Genomic DNA, 13,386 nt, shown 5'->3' on the forward strand with positions numbered 1-13,386 from the left:
TTTTGGATAAAAATTGACCTTGGGTTCAACATTCTGGGTTTTGTAGCAGCAAATGTTCATGAAGCACCCAATGTGTTTAAGGTAGCATGGCCTGAGGGGAGGGGTATGGATATTCATAATGGAACCGGTTTTCCAGAACACAGAATAAGGCCATGATGTTTAGCCCATTTTCTGCACTGTAGCTATAACAGAGAATTGAATCTCCTTTCGTAGGCTGACTCACTGTCAATACAGTTATAATGACTTAGAGGCGGACGGAGCACTGAAATATAGTAGATAAAGCAGTGACTCAAAATTATACTTTCAGACTCAAAATTAGGGTTTAACAGAATTGGAAAAAAATAAGCATTAGAGCTATAATAAAGTGTACTAATTTATGAGTTATAATTTGAGTTATAGAATTTATATCGAACTACCTACTCCCAGTGGTTTTAGGTTGTAATATTTCCATGCTTTAAAATATTATACTGATTTTAATTAGCAATATGTATTAAAGTATAAAAACTTGATTAAGTAATAGGTTCTTAGTTTCCTCCTAAGCAAGTAGAATATGCTTCCTGTAGTCCCCTTAAAGATAATACTTTCCGTTGGGAAAATAGTCTTTAAAACGGTATAAAAATAATCACATCTAAAGTATAATTAGTATAGCACAGGCCACTCTGCTCAGTGTTATGTGGCAGCCTGGACGGGAGGGAGTTTGGGGGAGAATGGCTACATATATACGTACGGCTGAGTCGCTTTGCTGTGCACCTGAAACGTTCACAACATTGTTAATCGGCTCTACTCCAATGTAAAATAAAAAGGTAAAAAATGTATAATTAGCATTAGATTTGGAATAAGTACTATTATTTGATGAGCTTTATATTTTTTTAAAGTAAAATCAATTAATTAAAAGTGTTATTCCACACTTCCTGGGAAGCTGGGGTAGGGAGCTGATTGTATCAGCAAATGTAGAGAAGGATGCCACCAGAACAATGGGGAGTGTGGCATGCATAAGGCAGGATGTCCTTCCTGGCTGGTGTTTTATTTTTACACCTTTCTTCTTGGGTTGATTTTTTTCCTACGTAGGAAAAGATTTCCTTGAACTCTGCCTCAGGAAACCTAAATTTCATGTTCGGCTGTACAGCTGCTTTACCAAGGGAGCTTGGGCCAAAGGTTACATTAACCTCTTGGGGGCATTCGAACATTACATGTAAAGTCAGTGTCCCCTCTAGGGCCATGTCAAAGGGATCGTTGTGAAAATAAGGATGGAAACAAACTCTGAGTAGGCTGGAACCATGTACAGTAAAAGAGTTGCTTTCTGTTCACACGATGGGCATGTAGTTAGTAATACAAATGTGTAATGCGAGTGCTAATTTAATTTTCTCAGATTCTTCAGAAGCAGATTTTTTGGTGCCACACAGGGTATAAGTGTTGCTTTTGGCTGTAGTGCTTTCGCAGGAAGATGTTTGGCGATCTGGGTGCCGGAAGTGCAGATCAAAGGCGACTCAGCCTCTGTGGCTTTTTTCCCTTGTGAGCACTGTGAAAGCTACTCTCCCGCTGTCGTTCTGTAGGAGGAAGTGAAGATAATGCAGCTGGCACATGCACAGCCTGGCTCTTAGGTCTCTGACAGTTGTTGCTGATGGATTTCGAAACCAAAACCCATTTCCTCCTTTAGGATATTTCCAAGTCTGTAAAGCACTCCTCTAAGAAATTCATGAAAATCGACAAGCCTCCCGTTTGCCAGAAGTTGTTGCAGAATGGGAAGAAGTACAGGCTGATCAGTGATCCAGAAGCTGAAATCACCCCCGAGGTAGGTATTTTAAAAACCACCTTGGAGTAGTAGCAAGGATGTATATTTCTTAGATATGGTGTTTTGAAGATATTCAAAATAATGCATTTTGTTTTCCTTTTTTATTTCCCAGTTTCTAAGAAGGCGGTTGTTTTGCTAAACTTGTTGTTTATTCCAAAAATGCAGTTGAATTTCAGGATTTATCTGAAGTCATTGGAAAACTAGACTATCCAATCTCTTTCCCTTTAAAAAGGTTTTAAATGTTCTTGCATTTTAAATTAAATTCTTCAAACAATGTTAGCAAGGGATATTGGGCTTTTCTTACTGGAAGGCATTTGAAAAATAGTTATGAGGACAAATTGTTGTTAGATTTGAACTATTCACTGTACACACCATGACATTTGTAAGTGATCTTGGTTTCTCGGAAATGACTTAGTTTATTTTTAAAATTATTTTCATTATGTGCTCTGAGCATATGCCACAGCTTCTCTAGTCTGGACGTCTGCATGGAAATTCCTTTTGTACACCTCCTTTTGTTTGTTTGTTTGTTTTACAGTTTATGAAAAGTTGAAAACATGTTTTGATTCCATTAAATTAAAATGTGAGCCAAGAGAGCTAATGGCAGTGGTCCATGTTGTACTGTTTTATTATATTATTAGGGGCCTCGTGCCCTGTAGAAGCAGTCAGGTTGGTCAGTCTTCTGTAACCTTCCTTCCTTTCCAGTTTCAAAGCGTCTCTCCACACCCTTTGAACCATTTGAGCCTTACAACAACATGGCTGAGGAAACTAATGTGCAAAGCCCAGGGCCCCGACTGCTCTTGGCCTCTCAAGCCACTGTCCCCACACTGGGATCTGAGAGGCTGACTCTCAGCCCTTCTAAGCTGATCAAGCCCTGGCAGATGGTACATCAAAACAATCACGAGAAGCAAACTGCAGCCTTGTCTGGGAAGTGGAATTAAATGAGAAGGGTGTGCTTGGAGCAGTGATTCTTGGCCTTTGCTGCATAGTGAAATTCCCTGAGGAGCTTTAAAAACATTCCGTGGCCTGGGTCCCACCTCCAGAGATGCTGACTTAATTGGTCTGGGAATGGCCTGGGCATTGGGCTTATTAAAGCTCCCAAGGTGACTATAATGTGTTGCCACGTTTAAGAACCACTAGGAGAGGGAATAATACATATTGAATGGATGGACGTGCCCAGCAAGACACCGAGGGGGTCCCAGGAGTTCATTCTTACAAAAGATGTGGATAGCTGGAGGGCTTTAAATAGCATACGTTCTGTTAACCACATTTCTGGCCGATAAAATGGGGATAATCTCCCAGGATTGCTGTAAGGATCACACCAAGTAATGGTTTGGGAGCACTCTGAAAGTTATCAAACTGTGTAAATATAAGGTGTTCTTATTAGTTTTAGACCGTTAATGATTTGCTTAACTGACATTGATCAGAAGTGCCTATTACCAGTCAGCTTGAGATAAGAGCTAAGAATCAAAAAACTAATAAGTCACAGTCTTTTCCCTCAAAGTGAGAGAAATACTCCATTCATGAAAAGAAATAATTTTAGCATAATGTGTTACTATAGAGATGGGTTGGAAGTGCAGTGGGTCTCCAGGAATGCTTTTCACATGGGTGATGTTTGTTCTGGGTTTGAAGGGTGAGGGATTCCCCGGAAGAGATGAGCTTTCCGAAGCTCTCCCGGAAGAGGGGCCGTTGGTGTCTAAGTGAGGGGGCGGGGATGTGCAGTTGGGCTGGAGGCCCCAGGATAGTTCTGGAGAAGCTGAACGTGGAGGGATTTAGGAGGAGTAGGGCCAGGAGAGGGCGCTGTCTCAGCTCTGTAGGCCCTGGTGACTGACCCTTAGAAGGTTGTGAAGATAATACTAGTGACTTGGAACGGAAAGGGTGGGGGACAGGTTAAGACCATTGGTTTGTGATGGTGATGCCCAGTGCAGGTCACTGATAGTTTTTAAAAGATGTATTTCTCCCGCCAGCCTTGCTAGCCAGCCTGGAGAGCAGCAGAGGAGGTGGAAGGCAGGAGGCAGTCTGTGTAGTGGTTAAGAGCTCACACTCTGGAGTCACGAGGTGTGGATTCAAATTCCAGTTCCGCCACTTCCTAGGTGTGGACCTGGGCAAGTTCATACGCTTCTCTGGGATTCTTTATCCGTAAAATAGCGATACGAGGATTTGTTGGGGGACGGCGGTGTTCAATGAGGACACATGGACAAAACACTGCACGTAGTTCTATAAATGCGGAATCAACTGCAGATTGGAGAACGATCTAGGAAAAAGATGGTGAGGAGTTTAAAAGCACCTAGGATAGGGTGGCTGATGGGTGAGCACAGGTGCCATTTGGGAAAGATGAAACGTTGAAATCAGGAAAGGCTGAAAAGTTACACTTTAGAAAGCTAGGGCCACGGGACTAGAAGCTTCAATGAGGTAGAAAAGCAGTTTGGAGTAAGAGTAAGGAGGGATTAGAAGCAGGAGAGTGAGAGGATGTATGATTAAGGAGTGGGATTTCCAAGGTCAAAATTTCAGCATTCAAACACTAACCCTTCTCATTGCCATTATTCCTTATCTGACATTTTATGTTGTTAATTAATGCAACTTTTAAATTTCAGAAAATCACATTTGTTTGTTTTTTTAAAGGAAATTGAATTTGTGGATGGTTCACTTTTAAAATTGAAAAGTTATAGTGAAGTGTATTTGGAGCAACCAGTGGAGTTCAAATTACTTTTGGTTGAAATGGATTCCGAGGAAATTGTATGGAAAGCAAAACTGAGAGAGTGTGAGTGTTTTGTATCTTGAATTAAAACTCTGTTTGGGGGTTGCGGGGGCGCAGGTGGCCTGGGTGGAAAAGCAAATAGAGTAGTTGTCTGTCCCATCACTGTAATATTAAAACATTCGATTAAGAGAAACAGAGGCCCCAGCTCCTGGGCAGAAGTGCCGGCTCTCCTTCTCAGGCACCCACCATCCAAATCCCCAGAGTCAGTGGGTGCACAGAGTCCATATTTGCTCTCATGTCTTTATACTCCAGAAACGGAACCCAGTCTAATCAGTTTGGAATTCTGTGCTAGTTTAAGCAGGAAGCTTTTCTATAGGTGTGACTCCTGTTCTCAATATTATACCCTTAAGTTAGCCAGTTTTGAAACAGGCCCTTTTATCCAAACTACAGTTACTTAGCTGGGAAGAGTCCTAGTTGGGACTGTGTATTGGGGATTGTAGTATTTTTGCTCGGTATTCATTAATATGCTCAAATAAATGAACCTGAAAGATGTTACTTTTTAATCACAGCAAATGCCACAGGAGTAAAGGTATTTAACGTGTAGCAGCCTGAATGACAGATGTTCTTCTAGACTAAGCCTCTTGGCAATTTTAAAGACCACTTTTTAAGACTTCTTTTTTTAAACTTACTTAATAATATTCTGCATTGTAAGATGGTTCTGGTCTCCATTATTTTGGCAGCCTAAGCTAACAATGAACTGAAATTGCCCATCACTATTAGGCATCTTCACTAAAGGAACCTGCGGAAGGCCTGCCTGACACGTAGGCATCGGTTAGAGCAGGGGCTGAATTTCACATGGGGCAGGTGGTGTCGAATCACAGGTGAAGTGTCCAGAAAGAACCCCTCAAGTACAGAATGATAATACATATATGAGATTCTTTTACGTGGAGTACATACAAATACACTTAAAATTTAACGATGTTTATTTTTATGGCTTCCGTCTCCATATGGCACATGATGCCACTGTTCTATTTACGGTAGTTCTAGATTTAAAGAAATATGGAGCGAATGACATTTCACCTGGCAGATGGGTATGGCAGATATCATGACAGTGGTGGGCGGATGACTGAAGTTTGGGAAACACTTGTCCCGCAAGACGTGTTGGAAGGAGTACTTGTTATTTATCTCAAGAGTTCAAGCCCAGTGCATTTGCATACATACTAAGTTAAAACCCCAAACTCATATTTGAACTTTAGAGAGGTTGCCGAGACCCTGGGGTTTCAGGTGCTTTCATAAATCGATTGCTTTACTTCCAGTTTCAAAACCATTTTTTCCAATTGCTGCTTATTGTAATTTAACAGGTGACTGGGTTCAGCATGATCAGAACCCGAACATTTCGAAAAGCAGCACAAGTGGTAAGTGCTCGTAACTGGACGTTAAACTCGTCTATACCTTCCATCCACTAGAATTTTAATTCTGCTGTGCAAATACGGTCACGTTAAGGAGTGTTCCATAACTCTTAATCATCGGAACGACCTTTGAATCCATTTTCAATTTGTTTCTATCTCAATGATGATTTTTTTAAAAAGAACTCTAGTTTGAAGATGGGTAGATAATAAGAACCCTAAGGGAAAGCCAATTTGTTGTTGTTGTTGTTTTTTAAAGGTAATAGGCGGCGAAAGATGAGTAGCAGCTTACCTGATGAGGTGGTCTATGATAAAAGAATGAAGCAGATTGGCACTTCAGGTTTGTAAAAACGTCATCCGTGGCTATGAGTCGTTTTCCCTCGTCTCCCCCATTGACTTGCATGCAACACACGTGCTTTTTGGGTCAGTCCTCCTGGAGCCACATCCTAGGTGTGCGTGCCCTCCCAGATACTTTCCCCCTGTGTCCCAGCTCCTTAGGACTGGACAAGGGTCCTTCTTGGTCTGCCCCAGCTTACTTTGCCAGCTTGACTGTGCACTCCTCCCCTTCCCTCGGTGAAAGTAGAATGGAGGGCCAGGGGAAGCTCCTGCAGCCCGTAGGGACAGGGCCCGTGGCCTGTCCATCTGTGCATTTTCCCATAACACTGAGCCTGCAGCCTTTTATGTAGAAGACAGTGAATATTCATTGAAGGGGTAAATAGTGAATGTCCATGTGTGCATTCACTGGCCTCAAAGTTATTAGCTACTTTTGGGGGAAGGAGCTGCCAGCTCAGTTATTGGAGACAAAGGTCAACTTAATTTCTTCCAATTAAATGGCAGAGACCAAGGCTTGATAGTTGTGAAAATACAGTAGAGATTTAAGCATTTAAAAACAATACTCCAAGGAGCCAGAAGATGGAGTATGTACCTCAAAATTCAAGTCCAGCCAGAATTCACAAATTTAAGTTAAAAAACCCAGACTCAAATTATATGAGACAAGATCTCAAGGCTTTGGGGGCCTCGTGTAACTCCCCAGATTAACCCTTTCATCAAAATACCTTTTATTCTACCATTGTAAGAAGGTGCAGATCTCTAAAAGCAGATAAACTCTCTGTAGGCTAAAATAAGCTATTCTTCACATGCTAGAGCAGGAGGTTGTGAGAATGACATATGTCTGATTTTACTGTATGTCACTAGAGAAAAGTTTATTGTTTCTATTTAATGAACATCAAAATGAGGCTCTGGAGTTATTTTAAAAGCTAACCAAATTGGGATACAATATTTTTCCAGTTTTATCGAGATATAATTGACAAAATTGTGTATACTTAAAGTGCACCATGTGATGTTCTGATGTATGCATATATTGTGAAATATTTACCAGTCAAGTTAATTATCACATCTGTCATCTCACATAGCCTTTTTTTTTTTTTTTTGGTGGTAGTGAGAATGCATAAGACCCACTCTCTTAGCAAATTTCAAGTGTACAACACAGTATTATTAACTATAGTCACCATGCTGTGTATTAGATCCTCAGAACTTACTCATTTATAACTGAATGGGAAACAATTTTATATTAAATTGATATTTAGGGAAAGTTTTTTTCTTGCAATTATTTGGCTATTTAAAATTAGCTCCAACAGCAAGTAACTAGAAATAGAATTAAAATGATCAAATACTACCTAGAAATTAAGATTTCCAACCTTTTTAGAGATGACAATGTAGTAGCGAATAAATTAATAAGATTTACTTTTTTCAAAAAAACTTTTTATTTTATATTGGAGTACAGCCAACGAACAATGTTGTGATAGTTTCAGGTGCACAGCAAAGGGGCTCAGCCATGCATATACATGTATCCGTTCTCCCCCAAACTCCCCTCCCATTCAGGCTGCCACATAACATTTTGGGGGCTTTGGGGATGGTCCTGAGAACTTACATTTTTGACAGATCCCGTGTATCAGGAGACCACTAGGGGGCAGGGGCCACCCTTGAGAACCCATTCTTCAGTCTAGAACATTAGAGAGGAAACTGAAGTGCGTTAGGGTCCAATACAAACGTTAGGTTCACTTTAACAGATTGTTGGCTGTAGATGAGTGAAAGCGTCGTGGTCCTGGAGGAGGGGCAGGAAGGATTCTTCCTCCCTCTTATTCCTTTCTAATGTCACCTCCAGTGTTCGTAAGGCCTTGAGGATCCTTAACCGAGACCCTGTACCCCATGAGCTTTGCTGCCCTGTGGGAACATAGAGAATCCACCTTACTGCTAGGGCTGATATTTTTTATGGGGCCAGTGGTGGCAAACATATACCCTTCCAAGATTATGACACTGTTTCTTAGTGAGCAACAGATATTACAGATACCGTCCCCTGGCTTTTCCGTGGAATGTGCTCTTTCCCCTAATGCCAGGAGATGGTGGAATGGAGACTGCAATTCATATCTCTTGCTGTTCTCTTTATTGACCACTAAAGGTAGCATTTAGTATGTGGTATTAACACTTAGATGAAGTTGCAGAGCTGGGCAAGGGCAAAAGCTGTATATTTTTCTTTTTGAGCCACATAAATTATTTTTGGTGCCTGATTTTTTTTTTTTAACTCCAACCTAATTTGTGCTGCTTTATAAAACAATTTCATTCCCTGAATTATTGAATTATCATGTGAGCATTATACCCCAGTTTAATGTTGTATGAAATTGTTTCCTTTGGTCCTTAAAATAGTTGGGAAAGCAGGGATTTTTTTTGACACTTAAATATATATATATATATATATATATTTTTTTTTTTTTCTGTATGTGGGCCTCTCACTGTTGTGGCCTCTCCCGTTGCGGAGCACAGGCTCCGGACGCGCAGGCTCAGCAGCCATGGCTCACGTGCCCAGCCGCTCCGCGGCCTGTGGGATCTTCCCGGAACGGGGCACGAACCCGTGTCCCCTGCATCGGCAGGCGAACTCTCAACCACTGCGCCACCAGGGAAGCCCGACGCTTAAATATATTTTAAAAGCAGTTATTAAAGTTTTGAATCATGGTTTCTTTTTTTATATAAAGAGAATACGTTTTCATTGTAAATGGCTATAAATGAAGTGTTTAGAGGAACAACTGAATTCTTCATGTGCTTTTAGATGGAGTGAAGACTAAAACCTTGTTAACAGACACTCAGTTGATTAACCTTGCTGAGAAGTTGGGGAAGGAGTGGGTAAAGATTGCCATTGCCAACCTGAAGTTGAAGATTAGTGATATTGATGCTATCCTGGAGAAGAAAGAAGATGTCACGATCAATAAGTTTAGGATGCTGAAGAAGTGGCAAGAAAAGGAGCAGAGTAACGCCACAGCTCAGAATTTATGGAACTGCTTGAAAAACATCAATTCAGTTGAAGTTCAAGATGTGCTGAAAGGTAAGCAGGAAGTTATCTTAGTCATTTACTTGAAATCAAGCTGTCTTTGCAAATAGCAAATTTCTATTATAGAATGTGTTGCTTGTGTATTTATAAGCTCGGGTTTAGAGAACTGTGCAAATGCTGTAGCAGTAAGCATGTGGGCTGCCATAATCTAAGTAAAGGTGACTTGTGTATGCAGTCAGAGGAAGTGTTCAAATCCCATCTCAAGTGCTGGCTAGGTTTGTGACTAGGCAAGAAAAATTTTTTTTTTAATTGAAGTATAGTTGATATATAATATTATATGTCACAGGTGTGCAATATAGTGATTCACAGATTTTACAGGTTATACTCCATTTATAGTTATAAACTACTGGCTGTATTCCCTGTGTTGTACGATATATCCATGACTAAGCAAATTCCTTACCTGACTTTAAACCTCTATGTTCCCATCTGTCAAATGGATGCAAAACCCCAGTGTCCTGGGTCTGGTGTGATAACGAAAAGAGGTACTGCTTGTAAAGCTCCAGGCAGGTAGTGAGGCTCAGGCAGGGACCTGACTGGTAGCATTCATTGATCCTTCTAGGCTTTCTGTGGTGCTGAAGCAGTGCTCCAGGAGGCCACTGCGTGGCACTAGTCAACCTCCAGCAGCAAAGAAGGGAAGGGAAAGAGCAGAACCCAAGAGAGAGCTAAAGGGAGTTGTTTCTGGTCTCAATCCAGAAAACCACAGGGTTCCTTCCTTTGTTTTAAGCACTTCTTTTTTTGTGGCTTGACTTACTTATTAGCACATTGTTAGAATCAAGGTCAAACCAATTCACAGCTTTGATTATTACATATTGTTATCATGATTAACAAATGTGGTGTTACTTCTCAGAAGCCTCAGCAAATCAGAGAGAGGTTTTTATTTGGAATTCTATTTGGACTTTTTATCCCTTAAAGAATGTAAAAGTGTGTCAGCTCCCCAGAAGCTTATATGAAAAGTAAAAGTCTGGGGCGGCCAACTCTCAGGATGCTGTCAGGTGTGGTGGGCAAGCTTTCTGAACTCCCCCACCATTGTTTGGATGCAAAAGCTGCAAGCAGATAGAAGAGCCAATTTTTCAGTATCAAATTTTTCATTCTTTTTCTTGGGTATGTTGAAATTATGTAAGTCACTGAGGCCCACATGTGGAAATCTACTTACTTGCATTTAGGCACTTCTGCCTCTTGACGGTCTGGCCTCTGTGCCGTGATAAGGAATTAATCACAGCCTCTTCCATCAAAGGAAGGCTTGGAACTCTGACTATCTCACAAATCCTGTAGAATGGGTTGTTTTTTGTTTTCTTTTTTCTCTGCTGTTGACCTCACTAGACGCTTGACTTGCTGACAAGGGTTTGTGACATTTTTTAGCAGTGAAGGGGATCATAAAAGCTTAGTCCATTCCCCTCATTAAATAGGAGAAAAATCTTCTGTGAGTTAAAAACAAACAAAAAGCCAGAGATTTACCAGTGTTTTATGCCCTCATGTAGCCACAATGTCTGGCTAATTGGCTGAATTTTGTTTTTTTATCAGGACGTTTTAGTATCTTGTAACTACAACCTTAAAAAATTGTACTGGTTTATCTTCAGCTCAGGAAAACCCAGCCCCTCCCAGGAATTCTTTTTTGAAATGGACAAGTGACTTTCTTTAAAAGCATGTGCCCTTTCCCCCCCAACAATGAATCTCTGAATTCATTTCTCTATTTTGTTAGGTTTCTTACAGGAAACGTGAAGTTTGGAAGATGAGCTGAAAAAGGAAGCTTCAGGAACTTTTACCTGCAAAGACCCTCGCCGTGGTAATTGGGTGTGGACTCCGGAACCTAGAGCTGCACAGCCTGTGGAAGCAGCTCCTTTCACAGGCTGCCCACAGCTCACATTATTCAGGGGCAAAGGGAATGAAAGATTTGGAAACCTTGAGGAAGAAAAAATCCTCTGCAATATCAAGATTTTTTTTTTTTTTTTTTTTTTGTACCTCCCACTCACACCTTCCCACCCGCTTCCCCACCCAAACAAATACACTTGCAAAGGGTGCTTAAAATGACCCAACGCAGTCAGGTGAGAAGTGCGATAGTTTTCCTTTTGGAGTCTGTGAACTATGAAATATATATCAAGTGTTTGAAACATTTTTAGCAGTTAAGTGTTGGAGTACTTAAATGGCACCAATTTCGTTTAGCTTTTTTCCTAATGACATTAACAATAAAGAGAGGTTCCTGTTCTTTTAGCTCCCACGCAGTCAGACACTTATGTGCCTCCAGGTACAATATGTCTTTTTATGTGGGGTGTGATTTCCACGTCTCACATTACTAACCAGTCTGGCTAGTGGTCTGCTAAAGCATTAAACCAATCATGTTACCTGGTCCTAGGGTGATTAGAAAGGAATGTAATCCTCTCCCCATCAGTGTTGGTGCAAACCCTCAGAGGTGATTGCCTCATCTCACTGGGCAAGTTCAGCTGGGTCCATCTTCAGAGTCCCTGCAGGTTCATCAACCTTCTGAAATCACCAGGCCAAACACTACATTTCTTGACTTTGGCCCCTGGGTCATTTACTTTGGGGAGGGTTGGCGGGTGGGGAGCACAGGAATGCCACTCAGAAATAACCTTAGCCAGGACCAAGGGAAAACTGTCATCTCTTCTCAAAGAGGACTTGCCCCAGGGAATCATGGGCCATATTGGCTCTTGTTAATGGGTGAAATCTTTTTTTTTTTTTTTGGTATGTATAGATACTGTCACTCTCCCAGAATTATGCATGTGGTGATTAACATTTTGGATATGTTAACTTATTTGAAGAAACTATAAATTACTATTAGTCTCCTGAAGACATTAGCTGGAGAGTAAAATTCAATCTCAATGAATTAGAGAAACACACTTTAACTATAGCTTTGCCTGTGAAGAACAAATTGACTTTATAGGGAAGAACATATTTCTAATGGTCAGGGATTCTGTGGAATTCAAATCAATGTCACTTTATGAGTTTTTTAAAAAATTGGTCTATATATTATAGGAAACACATGGAGTTTTAACCTTCAGAAGTGTAAAATACTTAAAGGACTTGAATGTTTTAAACGTTTATTATTTTTTATAAGTTGTTTTCCAAAGAAAAGCATAATTTCAGAAGTGCTTTGTATATAAGCTGCTTTCCTAACAATTTCCAACCTTTTTCCTACTATGGATAAAGGGAAGAACAATAAATCTGCATTTGTACAGTGCTAATATGTCTTCTTTGTATTATTATTTACTGACACATTACTTTTTTTTTTTTTTTTTTTGGCGGTACGCGGGCGTCTCACTGTTGTGGCCTCTCCCGTTGCGGAGCACAGACTCCGGACGCGCAGGCCCAGCAGCCATGGCTCACGGGCCAACCGCTCCGCGGCATGTGGAATCCTCCCAGACCAGGGCACGAACCCGTGTCCCCTGCATCGGCAGGCGGACTCTCAACCACTGCACCACCAGGGAAGCCCGACACATTACTTTTTAAAGCATCATATTTCTTGGTTACTATTATCTTGGCTGTTTGGGCGTTAGTTGGTTTTGCTCCCAGCCCCAGTTCTTGGACTGAGGCCGAGTGAGTGTAAACCAGGGTAAACTAACCCAGGAGTTTGCACAGATTCGGGAGAACCTGCACATCCCCTAACCCTTCTCAATCCAGGAATGATTTAGAGTGTGTCTCCCCGCCGCCCCGTGGATGGGGAGGTATGTTTTTATGTAAAACCAGGCGGATTCATAATTAGTTCCTTACTTGTGCATCTCTGTTAACAGGATTTTTCTACATATTGGGGGCACGCATTGTTTTTTTTTGGGTTGCTTTAGGGGACAACCTTTCTTCCCTGCTTCATCATGTGGAAGTGTGTTTCCACTCCATTTTCTAAAGAGGCCAGTGTATTTGCCAATATTTAAGAGTGCTCTCACGAGGACAGTGGTTTTCAGCGGTTGGCCCAGCCTGTTGCCGTTGCTGGAAGTCCTTCTTGGGTTGAAGCAGCACACTGTTTGCTGAAGGTGGGGATTCCAGACTGCTTGGGAATGCATCTTTTCCAGCCCACATTCCAGGGCTTGAGCATTTCTGTTAATGGCTCTGTGGCTGCTGATACTAAAACAGAGGCCCTGGGGTTGAATTCTGAGTGCAGAGT

At 41.3% G+C, this 13,386-nt stretch overlaps 1 protein-coding gene across 1 annotated transcript in view; it reads left to right on the plus strand.

Annotated features, from left to right (window-relative positions):
- LOC111171642 (uncharacterized) overlaps positions 1-12,472 on the plus strand; it is a 39,355-nt gene extending 26,883 nt beyond the window's left edge. Inside the window, exons 13-18 of the mRNA XM_030760747.2 lie at positions 1,658-1,792; positions 4,412-4,550; positions 5,849-5,902; positions 6,153-6,233; positions 8,997-9,269; positions 10,975-12,472. Of these exons, the coding sequence (XP_030616607.2) occupies positions 1,658-1,792; positions 4,412-4,550; positions 5,849-5,902; positions 6,153-6,233; positions 8,997-9,269; positions 10,975-10,994 (702 nt within the window). The 3' untranslated portion in view covers positions 10,995-12,472. The remainder of the gene's footprint in view (positions 1-1,657; positions 1,793-4,411; positions 4,551-5,848; positions 5,903-6,152; positions 6,234-8,996; positions 9,270-10,974) is intronic.
- The last annotated feature ends 914 nt before the right edge of the window (positions 12,473-13,386 follow it).

The sequence above is a fragment of the Delphinapterus leucas genome, chromosome 4 (assembly GCF_059928025.1).
Source record: "Delphinapterus leucas isolate spDelLeu-1000000601 "Yukka" chromosome 4, BTC_Dleu_Yukka2, whole genome shotgun sequence".
In the NCBI taxonomy this organism is placed as follows: Eukaryota; Metazoa; Chordata; class Mammalia; order Artiodactyla; family Monodontidae; genus Delphinapterus; species Delphinapterus leucas.